Here is a 13,271-nt window from a genome sequence, read left to right on the forward strand (position 1 = left end):
TTCTTTTCACAAACATAACTCCTGCCTAAGTAGTTTTCAGTGGTATAACCCAATTCTATAAGAAATCACCGTTATAGCCCTGAAGGCTGAGCTATGCTGAGCTGCTGAATATGTGTTTACATTGTTGCTAGGCAACCAGACCCATGCAGAGACTCGTTTGTGAAAAGAGTCATAAGCTGCTGGGAGAATGAATCAGTCCCATCTACACCATATGATTCTTTGTCAGATTCAATTCAATTTGATTTGATTCATTGATTTGATTTGATTCAATCTGACATGTCCGATTCATGATTCGATTCAATTTGAATCTAATTGAATCGAATCATGAATCGGACATGTCAGATTGAATCAAATCAATGAATCAAATCAAATTGAATCGAATCTGACAAAGAATCATAAGGTGTAGATGGAACGGATTCATTCTCCCAGCAGCTTATGACTCTTTTTACAAAGGAGTTTCTGCACCGGGCTCTGGTTGCCTAGCAACAATGTAAACACATATTCAGCAGCTCAGCTGAGCTCAGCAGTTAGGGCTATAACGCGATTCCTGCTATAAGCTATACCACTGAAAACTACTTAGGCAGGAGTTATGGTTGTGAAAAGAAAGTAAAAAAAAAAACACCCCTAACAAATGGATTAGCCTCCCAGGCGTCATCCGTCACTATTTACATTACATGTTGTATTGATGAAATCATTCATTTTTTAAAAAACTTTTTACACTATTTTAGAAGGATGTTTAATAGTTTATGCATAAACCACTTTTTATTTTTTTCCTCATTCGTGGAAGAACCCCTTTAAAGGGTTGCGTTATGGCAATGCACTGCATGCAGTGAATTATTGGTAAATGTGCCCACGTTAACAGTAGAAGTGAAGCATACATTTCATTGAGTGTATGCTTCCCTGTACCTAATGCAAAGCGAGGATAAGGTGGTGCCGCTGTCCCGATTCGTTGCTGTCACTGGGAACGCAACGGCCTCTGTGAACGCGGCCTTAGACTTTATAGCTATGGGGCAAACCTGTTGGAAATGGAATAGAGGACAAAAGGATGGACATTATAAGGCGACCTCAATAAACCCAACGATGGAAGTAATGGACGCTAAAAAAGTTCTTTCTGCTTTTACAGGAGGATGGTCATGGGGGGGGGGGGGTATTCTGTTTAACTGCTCACATAGGCGTGGCCAGAAAATAACTCTCTGATGGATGTGGTTCAGCTAATGTAGATCCAACAAAGCTGGTACCGCCTTCAATAAGTTATAAGCTCTCTATTCAAAGCATTAAAATGACATGTCAAAGATAAAAATGGTTACAGTGGCCAACAGACCGCTGTTTCAAGCTTAATAGCTCTTCCTCAAAACCAGAAGCCATGGCTTTGACATGTCATTTTAATGACTTTTTCAACTTACTGAAGGTGGTGCCAGCTTCGTTGGATCTACATTGTTTGATCATCGGTACAGTGATCTTAAAGCTACGGCACACCACATGCCCTTCTGCATGGGTGCTCCTCCACGCTTGTTGTTTCTGTGGTTCAGCCAATGGCATGAGGCCTCTGATTCTGAGTAATAGACCTACCTGTAGATGTACAGAAGAGAAAAGAGCAGTGAAGAATGGAGAAAATGAGAGTACTCCTAACATGTAACGGCAAACATTCCGGTGGAGCACTTACCATACAGGTCATATCAGGCAGAGCTCAATTTTTCAGTAAAGATATGCAAAGTGAGCTCTCAGACGTAGATCGGCCATCAATGTAAACAAAGAGACAAAGTTATAAAATTACCATATTGCACAGATTATATACACTGCTACATACGAGTCCTCCAGAAAAAAATACACTTTGTTGGATGGAAAAAAAGGCCTTTGTCACATTGTATTTCTTTTTATTTTTTTTGCTCGGGTTTCGATCCCCAGTACCATTTTTGGGGAGCTTACGGAGGCTGAGGAAAGAATGCAGCACTATTTGAAGTAGCCCAGACCAGCCACGAGCAGAAACTTTTCTAGAAAGAGTTCAGAGTCCAGCACGGCAATGTGCGCGGCTCGCCCAATCAGAGTGTTGGCTGTGTTCGGCAGAGCGTGGAAGATGTTGTGCCTGATCAGAGTGCAGTCCTTGGAATCTATCACCGGCTGGAGGAGGTTGCTGATCATTTCCGTGTAAATAGGACCTGGAAAGAATCGGAAACGCATTGAGCTCGTAGTTATTTATCAATCCACTGGCTCCCCCTACTGGCCAACCATAAACACATGACACACATCTTGCTGTGAGCAGAACACCAACTCCCATCTTTGAAGCCCAATTCCAGGAAATGTGTCCAATTTAAGCTTTGGATAGTATTCAACAGTGTTGTGTAGAGGAGCACCACAGTAGGATTCAAATGGTGTGCCTAGACCCCTGCCCCTGTGTCCCAAGGAGCATACCACTCAAAATGGTGTGCCTCGACCCCTGCCCCTGTCCCAAGAAGCATACCACTCAAATGGTGTGCCTAGACCCCTGCCCCTGTGTCCCAAGGAGCATACCACTCAAAATGGTGTGCCTCGACCCCTGCCCCTGTCCCAAGAAGCATACCACTCAAATGGTGTGCCTCGACCCCTGCCCTGTGTCCCAAGGAGCATACCACTCAAATGGTGTGCCTCGACCTCTGCCCTGTGTCCCAAGGAGCATACCACTCAAAACAAATAGACGGGTCAGCACCACCCGAATAAAGTTCTTCAGCTCTTTTATTGCAACAAAACAGGAGCAATGACAGACACTGTTTGGGGTGGTAAGCCCTAAACAACATTTGTCATTGCTGCCATTTTGATGCAATAAAAGAGCTGAAGAATTTTACTCGTGTGATGCCTACCTGTCTATGTTGTTCTTAGAGTTGTTGCGAACATAGAGTTTTCTGTTCGTGGCAAGCGAAAGCAAACTTCCGCAAAATGTTCGCGAACAGGCAAACTCCAATAGACTTCAATGGGCAGGCAAATTTTAAAACTTGCAAAGACTGTTTCTGCCCACAAAAGTGATGAAAAAGTTGTTTCAAGGGGTCTAAGACCTGGACTGTGGCATGCTAGAGGGGGATCCATGCCAAAAATCTCACCAAAAATTACGGAGTTGATGCAAAGTCAGGTTTTAATTCTTAATGGGCAAGAAATCACATTATGCACAGCTCTGGGTGTCAGTGGGCAGTGGAGTGCCACAGACCGAGAAATGCAATAGTACTATCAGAATACAGTGACATAATAATGCACTGGAGTGGTTCAGTGCCTGTAACTTAATGAGGCAGAAGCAGTAGTGTGCACACAGCTCTGGGTGTCAGTGGGCTGCGGAGTGTCACACACACACACACAAAACGCAGCAGACCAATGTGCTAGCCCTTAAAAGGGCTGTTTGGGATGCTTTCACAGCAAGTGAGGAACAAGAACACAGGCCTAGCTAATGCTTTCCCTACCTATCTGCAGCAAGTCTGACCCTGCTCTCTCTAACAGTCAGCAGCCAGCAGAGAATTGATCAAATATAGCCTTCACAACTGCTTTTTAAAAGGGGTTCCAGGAAGGGGGTGCTAGCTGATTGGCTGCGATGTGTCTGCTGACAGTGAGGTAAGGGGGCAAAGTTTAGCTAAATGATGATGTATAGGGGGCAGGTCGAACACACCAAATGTTCGCCGGAAATGCGAACAGCTGATGTTCGCAGAATACTGCTTGAACTTGAACTGTTTGCATAGAATCGATTAATCGCTGAAATTGACCAGTGAATTAGAGATATTGCTGTTGCAGCGGCATGCCTATATCTGCAGCAAAATGTTTTGTGTGATAAATCCAGAATGTTTGCACCTCTGATATATCCAGGGGATGACAATAACACGGCTGCCATTCCATTAATTCCTTTAGCAATCCTGTCCAGGTTCTTATTGGCCCGATGAGTCCTTTGCTGTTCCCCAATGGCCTCCAACCTTATTAATTTAGTAGTGTGTAGAGGAGCAGAGCATCTAATTTGCAAACACAGTATGTTAACCCTATGTCTGCTTCCATGAAAGCAAGATGTAGACACACTGTAGATTTATTACAGGATTTGTATCAGCTGCAACAAAGAATTGTTTTTCTTTAACCACCTCCCAACAAGTGTTGGGCGAACATCTAGATGTTCGGGTTCGGACCGAACAGGCCGAACATGGCCGCGATGTTCGGGTGTTCGACCCGAACTCCGAACATAATGGAAGTCAATGTGGACCCGAACTTTTGTGCTTTGTAAAGCCTCCTTACATGCTACATACCCCAAATTTACAGGGTATGTGCACCTTGGGAGTGGGTACAAGAGGAAAAACAATTTAGCAAAAAGAGCTTATAGTTTTTGAGAAAATCGATTTTAAAGTTTCAAAGGGAAAACTGTCTTTTAAAATGCGGGAAATGTCTGTTTTCTTTGCACAGGTAACATGCTTTTTGTCGGCATGCAGTCATAAATGTAATACATATAAGAGGTTCCAGGAAAAGGGACCGGTAACGCTAACCCAGCAGCAGCACACGTGATGGAACAGGAGGAGGGTGGTGCAGGAGGAGAAGGCCACGCTTTGAGACACAACAACCCAGGCCTTGCATGAGGACAAGAAGCGTGCGGATAGCAATTTGCATTTTGTCGCCATGCAGTCATAAATGTAATACAGATGAGAGGTTCAATAAACAGGGACCGGAAACGCTAACCCATCACAGATGTTCATTGTTCATGTTACTTGGTTGGGGTCCGGGAGTGTTGCGTAGTCGTTTCCAATCCAGGATTGATTCATTTTAATTTGAGTCAGACGGTCTGCATTTTCTGTGGAGAGGCGGATACGCCGCCGATCTGTGACGATGCCTCCGGCAGCACTGAAACAGCGTTCCGACATAACGCTGGCTGCCGGGCAAGCCAGCACCTCTATTGCGTACATTGCCAGTTTGTGCCAGGTGTCTAGCTTCGATACCCAATAGTTGAAGGGTGCAGATGGATTGTTCAACACAGCTACGCCATCTGACATGTAGTCCTTGACCATCTTCTCCAGGCGATCGGTGTTGGAGGTGGATCTGCACGCTTGCTGTTCTGTGTGCTGCTGCATGGGTGTCAGAAAATTTTCCCACTCCAAGGACACTGCCGATACCATTCCCTTTTGGGCACTAGCTGCGGCTTGTGTTGTTTGCTGCCCTCCTGGTCGTCCTGGGTTTGCGGAAGTCAGTCTGTCGGCGTACAACTGGCTAGAGGAGGGGGAGGATGTCAATCTCCTCTCTAAAGTCTCCACAAGGGCCTGCTGGTATTCTTCCATTTTGACCTGTCTGGCTCTTTCTTCAAGCAGTTTTGGAACATTGTGTTTGTACCGTGGATCCAGAAGGGTATAAATCCAGTAATTGGTGTTGTCCAGAATGCGCACAATGCGTGGGTCGCGTTTAATGCAGTCCTAGGCCGAAGAGGTCATAGCCTAGGGTCACAAAACCTGTTTATTTGGGCAATTTCAATGGTGGCGAGTCTGACGTACATAAATCGCAGCAATGGCCGTTAGCAACGTCTGAATCTCACGAAATGTCTCATGCAGGTAGAAGACATATTGTTAGACTTGGGCTCCAAAGATGGGTTCCCTACATCTCTGCAAACCAGAGTTACAGGGCTCCAAATTTGGTAAAATCCCCCATAGGCTTTCATTGGGCCTCCTATTTACAGTTCCAAAATCTCACATCTTTTCAAAGGGCAATTACTCAGCAGTGGCAAATTTTCTAGCATTGTAGGGACCCTTAGGGGGAACATGACTGGTGAGTTTCGGGCCCCTAGGCCAAAGAGGTCATAGCCTAGGGTCACAAAAACCTGTTTATTTGGGCTATTTCAATGGTAGTGATGGTGACGTACATAAATCGCAGCAATGGCCGTTAGCAAAGTCTGAATCTCACGAAATGTCTCATGCAGGTAGAAGACATATTGTTAGACTTGGATTCCAAAGATGGGGTCCCTACATCTCTGCAAACCAGAGTTACAGGGGTCCAAAATTGGTAAAATCCCCCATAGGATTTCATTGCCTCCCTATTTCACTTTCCAAAATCTCACATCTTTTCAAAGGGCAATGGCTCAGCAGTACCAAATTTTCTAGCATTGTAGGGACCCTTAGGGGGAACATGACTGGTGAGTTTCGGGCCCCTAGGCCGAAGAGGTCATAGCCTAGGGTCACAAAAACCTGTTTATTTGGGCTATTTCAATGGTAGTGATGGTGACGTACATAAATCGCAGCAATGGCCGTTAGCAAAGTCTGAATCTCACGAAATGTCTCATGCAGGTAGAAGACATATTGTTAGACTTGGATTCCAAAGATAGGGTCCCTACATCTCTGCAAACCAGAGTTACAGGGGTCCAAAATTGGTAAAATCCCCCATAGGATTTCATTGCCTCCCTATTTCACTTTCCAAAATCACACATCTTTTCAAAGGGCAATGGCTCAGCAGTACCAAATTTTCTAGCATTGTAGGGACCCTTAGGGGGAACATGACTGGTGAGTTTCGGGCCCCTAGGCCGAAGAGGTCATAGCCTAGGGTCACAAAAACCTGTTTATTTGGGCTATTTCAATGGTAGTGATGGTGACGTACATAAATCGCAGCAATGGCCGTTAGCAAAGTCTGAATCTCACGAAATGTCTCATGCAGGTAGAAGACATATTGTTAGACTTGGATTCCAAAGATGGGGTCCCTACATCTCTGCAAACCAAAGTTACAGGTGTCCAAAATTGGTAAAATCCCCCATAGGATTTCATTGCCTCCCTATTTCACTTTCCAAAATCTCACATCTTTTCAAAGGGCAATGGCTCAGCAGTACCAAATTTTCTAGCATTGTAGGGACCCTTAGGGGGAACATGACTGGTGAGTTTCGGGCCCCTAGGCCGAAGAGGTCATAGCCTAGGGTCACAAAAACCTGTTTATTTGGGCTATTTCAATGGTAGTGATGGTGACGTACATAAATCGCAGCAATGGCCGTTAGCAAAGTCTGAATCTCACGAAATGTCTCATGCAGGTAGAAGACATATTGTTAGACTTGGATTCCAAAGATGGGGTCCCTACATCTCTGCAAACCAGAGTTACAGGGGTCCAAAATTGGTAAAATCCCCCATAGGATTTCATTGCCTCCCTATTTCACTTTCCAAAATCTCACATCTTTTCAAAGGGCAATGGCTCAGCAGTACCAAATTTTCTAGCATTGTAGGGACCCTTAGGGGGAACATGACTGGTGAGTTTCGGGCCCCTAGGCCGAAGAGGTCATAGCCTAGGGTCACAAAAACCTGTTTATTTGGGCTATTTCAATGGTAGTGATGGTGACGTACATAAATCGCAGCAATGGCCGTTAGCAAAGTCTGAATCTCACGAAATGTCTCATGCAGGTAGAAGACATATTGTTAGACTTGGATTCCAAAGATGGGGTCCCTACATCTCTGCAAACCAGAGTTACAGGGGTCCAAAATTGGTAAAATCCCCCATAGGATTTCATTGCCTCCCTATTTCACTTTCCAAAATCTCACATCTTTTCAAAGGGCAATGGCTCAGCAGTACCAAATTTTCTAGCATTGTAGGGACCCTTAGGGGGAACATGACTGGTGAGTTTCGGGCCCCTAGGCCGAAGAGGTCATAGCCTAGGGTCACAAAAACCTGTTTATTTGGGCTATTTCAATGGTAGTGATGGTGACGTACATAAATCGCAGCAATGGCCGTTAGCAAAGTCTGAATCTCACGAAATGTCTCATGCAGGTAGAAGACATATTGTTAGACTTGGATTCCAAAGATGGGGTCCCTACATCTCTGCAAACCAGAGTTACAGGGGTCCAAAATTGGTAAAATCCCCCATAGGATTTCATTGCCTCCCTATTTCACTTTCCAAAATCTCACATCTTTTCAAAGGGCAATGGCTCAGCAGTACCAAATTTTCTAGCATTGTAGGGACCCTTAGGGGGATCATGACTGGTGAGTTTTGCCACTGCTGAGTAATTGCCCTTTGAAATGGTGTGAGATTTTGGAACGGTAAATAGGAGGCCCAATGAAAGCCTATGGGGGATTTTACCAATTTTGGACCCCTGTAACTCTGGTTTGCAGAGATGTAGGGACCCCATCTTTGGAATCCAAGTCTAACAATATGTCTTCTACCTGCATGAGACATTTCGTGAGATTCAGACGTTGCTAACGGCCATGGCTGAGATTTATGTACGCCACCATCACTACCATTGAAATAGCCCAAATAAACAGGTTTTTGTGACCCTAGGCTATGACCTCTTCGGCCTAGGGGCCCGAAACTCACCAGTCATGTTCCCCCTAAGGGTCCCTACAATGCTAGAAAATTTGGTACTGCTGAGCCATTGCCCTTTGAAAAGATGTGAGATTTTGGAAAGTGAAATAGGGAGGCAATGAAATCCTATGGGGGATTTTACCAATTTTGGACCCCTGTAACTCTGGTTTGCAGAGATGTAGGGACCCCATCTTTGGAATCCAAGTCTAACAATATGTCTTCTACCTGCATGAGACATTTCGTGAGATTCAGACTTTGCTAACGGCCATTGCTGCGATTTATGTACGTCACCATCACTACCATTGAAATAGCCCAAATAAACAGGTTTTTGTGACCCTAGGCTATGACCTCTTCGGCCTAGGGGCCCGAAACTCACCAGTCATGTTCCCCCTAAGGGTCCCTACAATGCTAGAAAATTTGGTACTGCTGAGCCATTGCCCTTTGAAAAGATGTGTGATTTTGGAAAGTGAAATAGGGAGGCAATGAAATCCTATGGGGGATTTTACCAATTTTGGACCCCTGTAACTCTGGTTTGCAGAGATGTAGGGACCCCATCTTTGGAATCCAAGTCTAACAATATGTCTTCTACCTGCATGAGACATTTCGTGAGATTCAGACTTTGCTAACGGCCATTGCTGCGATTTATGTACGTCACCATCACTACCATTGAAATAGCCCAAATAAACAGGTTTTTGTGACCCTAGGCTATGACCTCTTTGGCCTAGGGGCCCGAAACTCACCAGTCATGTTCCCCCTAAGGGTCCCTACAATGCTAGAAAATTTGCCACTGCTGAGTAATTGCCCTTTGAAAAGATGTGAGATTTTGGAACTGTAAATAGGAGGCCCAATGAAAGCCTATGGGGGATTTTACCAAATTTGGAGCCCTGTAACTCTGGTTTGCAGAGATGTAGGGAACCCATCTTTGGAGCCCAAGTCTAACAATGTGTCTTCTACCTGCATGAGACATTTCGTGAGATTCAGACGTTGCTAACGGCCATTGCTGCGATTTATGTACGTCAGACTCGCCACCATTGAAATTGCCCAAATAAACAGGTTTTGTGACCCTAGGCTATGACCTCTTCGGCCTAGGACTGCATTGAACGCGACCCACGCATTGTGCGCATTCTGGACAACACCAATTACTGGGTTTATACCCTTCTGGATCCACGGTACAAACACAATGTTCCAAAACTGCTTGAAGAAAGAGCCAGACAGGTCAAAATGGAAGAATACCAGCAGGCCCTTGTGGAGACTTTAGAGAGGAGATTGACATCCTCCCCCTCCTCTAGCCAGTTGTACGCCGACAGACTGACTTCCGCAAACCCAGGACGACCAGGAGGGCAGCAAACAACACAAGCCGCAGCTAGTGCCCAAAAGGGAATGGTATCGGCAGTGTCCTTGGAGTGGGAAAATTTTCTGACACCCATGCAGCAGCACACAGAACAGCAAGCGTGCAGATCTACCTCCAACACCGATCGCCTGGAGAAGATGGTCAAGGACTACATGTCAGATGGCGTAGCTGTGTTGAACAATCCATCTGCACCCTTCAACTATTGGGTATCGAAGCTAGACACCTGGCACAAACTGGCAATGTACGCAATAGAGGTGCTGGCTTGCCCGGCAGCCAGCGTTATGTCGGAACGCTGTTTCAGTGCTGCCGGAGGCATCGTCACAGATCGGCGGCGTATCCGCCTCTCCACAGAAAATGCAGACTGTCTGACTCAAATTAAAATGAATCAATCCTGGATTGGAAACGACTACGCAACACTCCCGGACCCCAACCAAGTAACATGAACAATGAACATCTGTGATGGGTTAGCGTTTCCGGTCCCTGTTTATTGAACCTCTCATCTGTATTACATTTATGACTGCATGGCGACAAAATGCAAATTGCTATCCGCACGCTTCTTGTCCTCATGCAAGGCCTGGGTTGTTGTGTCTCAAAGCGTGGCCTTCTCCTCCTGCGCCACCCTCCTCCTGTTCCATCACGTGTGCTGCTGCTGGGTTAGCGTTACCGGTCCCTTTTCCTGGAACCTCTTATATGTATTACATTTATGACTGCAGCCGACAAAAAGCATGTTACCTGTGCAAAGAAAACAGACATTTCCCGCATTTAAAAGACAGTTTTCCCTTTGAAACTTTAAAATCGATTTTCTCAAAAACTATAAGCTCTTTTTGCTAAAAAATTTTTTCCTCTTGTACCCACTCCCAAGGTGCACATACCCTGTAAATTTGGGGTATGTAGCATATAAGGAGGCTTTACAAAGCACAAAAGTTCGGGTCCCCATTGACTTCCATTATGTTCGGAGTTCGGCCATGTTCGGCCCGAACCCGAACATCTAGATGTTCGCCCAACACTACACGTGACCCGTTCGGCCAATCACAGCGCTAGCCGAACGTTCGGGTAACGTTCGGCCATGCGCTCTTAGTTCGGCCATATGGCCGAACAGTTTGGCCGAACACCATCAGGTGTTCGGCCGAACCCGAACATCTCCCGAACAGGGTGATGTTCTGCAGAACCCGAACAGTGGCGAACACTGTTCGCCCAACACTACTCCCAACCACCTCATGCCGATTGGCAGTGGGAGAGTGTCTGCTTGGTATTAGCAAGGAACGCGCGCTCGCTCGCACGCATTCCATCCACAACAACAAAGCGGGGATCTGTCATCAGCCTACCGGCCATGATGAGGCTGAAATAGAGTAAAATAAAGGCAATAATCACTTGTACAGTGCTACGATCTAGCATAGCGCTGTACAGCACTTAACTGTCCCCAGGAGTGGCTCACAATCTAATCCCTCTCATAGGCTGATGTCTATGTGAGGGTACTGTAGAGTATGGATCTCAGTCAGGGCCGGAGGGAAATTAAAAAAATAGGATTTTTTTATTTAAAATAATAGCTTTTAGCACAGTGGCATAGCGGGCAGCACGGTGGTGTAGTGGTTAGCGTTCTCGCCTTGCAGCGCTGGGTCCCCAGTTCAAATCCCAGCCAGGTCAGCATCTGCAAGGAGTTTCTATGTTCTCCCCGTATCTGCGTGGGTACCCTCTGGGCACTCCGGTTTCCTCCCACATCCCAAAAAATACAGATTAGTTAATTGGCTTCCCCCCTAAAAATTGGCCCTAGACTACGATACATACACTGCACAATACATACATAGACATATGACTATGGCAGGGATTAGATTGTGAGCTCCTCTGAGGGACAGTTAGTGACTAGACTATATGTATATATTTTGTACAGCGCTGCGGAAGATGTCGGCGTTATATAAATACTAAATAATAATAATTTAAAAAAAAAATCGCAGCAGCAACCAGAGAGCTGTACTAGTGGCAAGAAAAGGAGATAAAAATCATTTGGGTGGTGAAATGTATGGCCGAGCAATACATCGTCAAAGTGGCAAAGTGCTGAATTGTAAAAAATTGCCCGGTCACTAGGGGGGGCGGGTGTAAACCTGTGGTCCTTAAGAGGTTAAAAGTTATTACACAGTTGTGTATATTTTAGAGCAGAGAGGAAGTTCTGAGTTCAGGTTTGCTTTTAAAAAAATCTGTTTCAAATAGGCATTAATAAAAATCCAAACATAACTGAATGTTACCGTACCTGTATGCTTGTCTTTTGTGGCATTTTTGCACATTTCGATCCTTGCGGAGTGGAATGGGACGTATCTATCTTGGGGTGATGCCACCAAAACAACATTTTTGAAATATTGAAGCCCTGTAAGAATATGAGACATATTGCTTGTAATTTTATAGTTTTGCTTGTTGTAGTTAATAGGTTTTTAATTAAATATATTTTTTGGCTATGTAATGTCAGGATCTGGTGGTCACGTATTTTCACCCTCAATCAGCTCCTATGCCCCAATCTCCGCCGCACTCTTCACCCTATGTGGCGCCATCCCCGCTTGAACGGGTGGTGACCGAGTAGCACCTTCCCGACTTCGGTTACACCCAGGCCTTGTGTGCGCAAAGCATAGGAGCTGAGGGGAAGAGGCAACGATACCACCAGAACTGCACAACCATGAAATCCATAAGAGTTCAAGATAGCACAATGTACTGTAGCAGATACTGTAAGTACAACACAAAGTCAAACTCCATCCTGGGTCATACACAGCAGATCAAAGTAGGCGAGGTACAGATTCAACACACTTAGCAGACCCTGTCTGAGACCTTAATAAAATGTAACCTTTAATTTATTTACATTAGGGATCCCCTATTGGTCAGCCAGGGACCAATAGGAGATCCCTAATGTAAGTCTATGGGAAGTATCGCTGAGCACGGAGTTTTGACTTTTAGGAAACTTTAAAGGATACCTTTTTATTCTTGGCATGTTGCACAGTAGGTAATGCATATACTATCTTGTTCTGGGTCATCTGTTGCCCTTGGAAAAGGGTTTTTAAAACCGAATGGAGAAATATGAAATAACCAATGAGTATACAGGTTTGGTGAGTGACAATTAATTTAACCAATAGGAGAGAATATTTTGGATGGGAGGCATTGTCTGTTTGAACCCACCCACTCTCAATGGTATATAAGGGAGGCTATGAGGGAGCCTCATTTGATTGCTAACATTGCTGGAGTCGAGCACAGCTCTCATTTGTTGTTTTTCTTGACTATGGATTTGTAAATAGCTGCGTTTATTTTCTACTATGCACTTTGCACCCTAGGCACTTTTTCATTGAAGCCCTGACGACGGCTCTATTTTTAAGGAGCCGAAACATGTCGGTTATAGGTGTAGGGTTCTATATTATTTGAAGTAACTCAGCTTGTATATATATTAGTGCCTAGTTGTGGGAATGATAAGAAGTGACTATAAAACACAGAATGTCTCTTCTATATACAATTTACCCTACTAGGTTTTTGGCATAATTAAATAAGACAAAATACTGCAAATTAACGGCAATGATTTTACTGAAATAAATTAAAGGTTACGTTTTATTAAGGTCTCAGACAGGGCCTGCTAAGTGTGTTTAATTTAAAAATCAGAATTGTGTAATTTGAGGTACAGATTCAGCAGACAAGCAGAGAGTATCC

At 44.8% G+C, this 13,271-nt stretch overlaps 1 protein-coding gene across 8 annotated transcripts in view; it reads right to left on the bottom strand.

Moving 5' to 3' along the window:
* Positions 1-782: 782 nt before the first annotated feature.
* Positions 783-13,271, bottom strand: part of FAM135B (family with sequence similarity 135 member B) — a 222,943-nt gene continuing 210,454 nt past the window's right edge. For all 8 annotated transcript variants that reach the window (XM_068238060.1, XM_068238061.1, XM_068238059.1 and 5 more), the window contains 2 exons: positions 11,842-11,955; positions 783-2,156 (listed from right to left, as the gene is read on the bottom strand). In XM_068238060.1, coding sequence (XP_068094161.1) covers positions 1,951-2,156; positions 11,842-11,955 — 320 coding nt within the window. In that variant the 3' untranslated portion in view covers positions 783-1,950. The remainder of the gene's footprint in view (positions 2,157-11,841; positions 11,956-13,271) is intronic.

This window comes from Hyperolius riggenbachi, chromosome 5, assembly GCF_040937935.1.
Source record: "Hyperolius riggenbachi isolate aHypRig1 chromosome 5, aHypRig1.pri, whole genome shotgun sequence".
NCBI lineage: Eukaryota > Metazoa > Chordata > Amphibia > Anura > Hyperoliidae > Hyperolius > Hyperolius riggenbachi.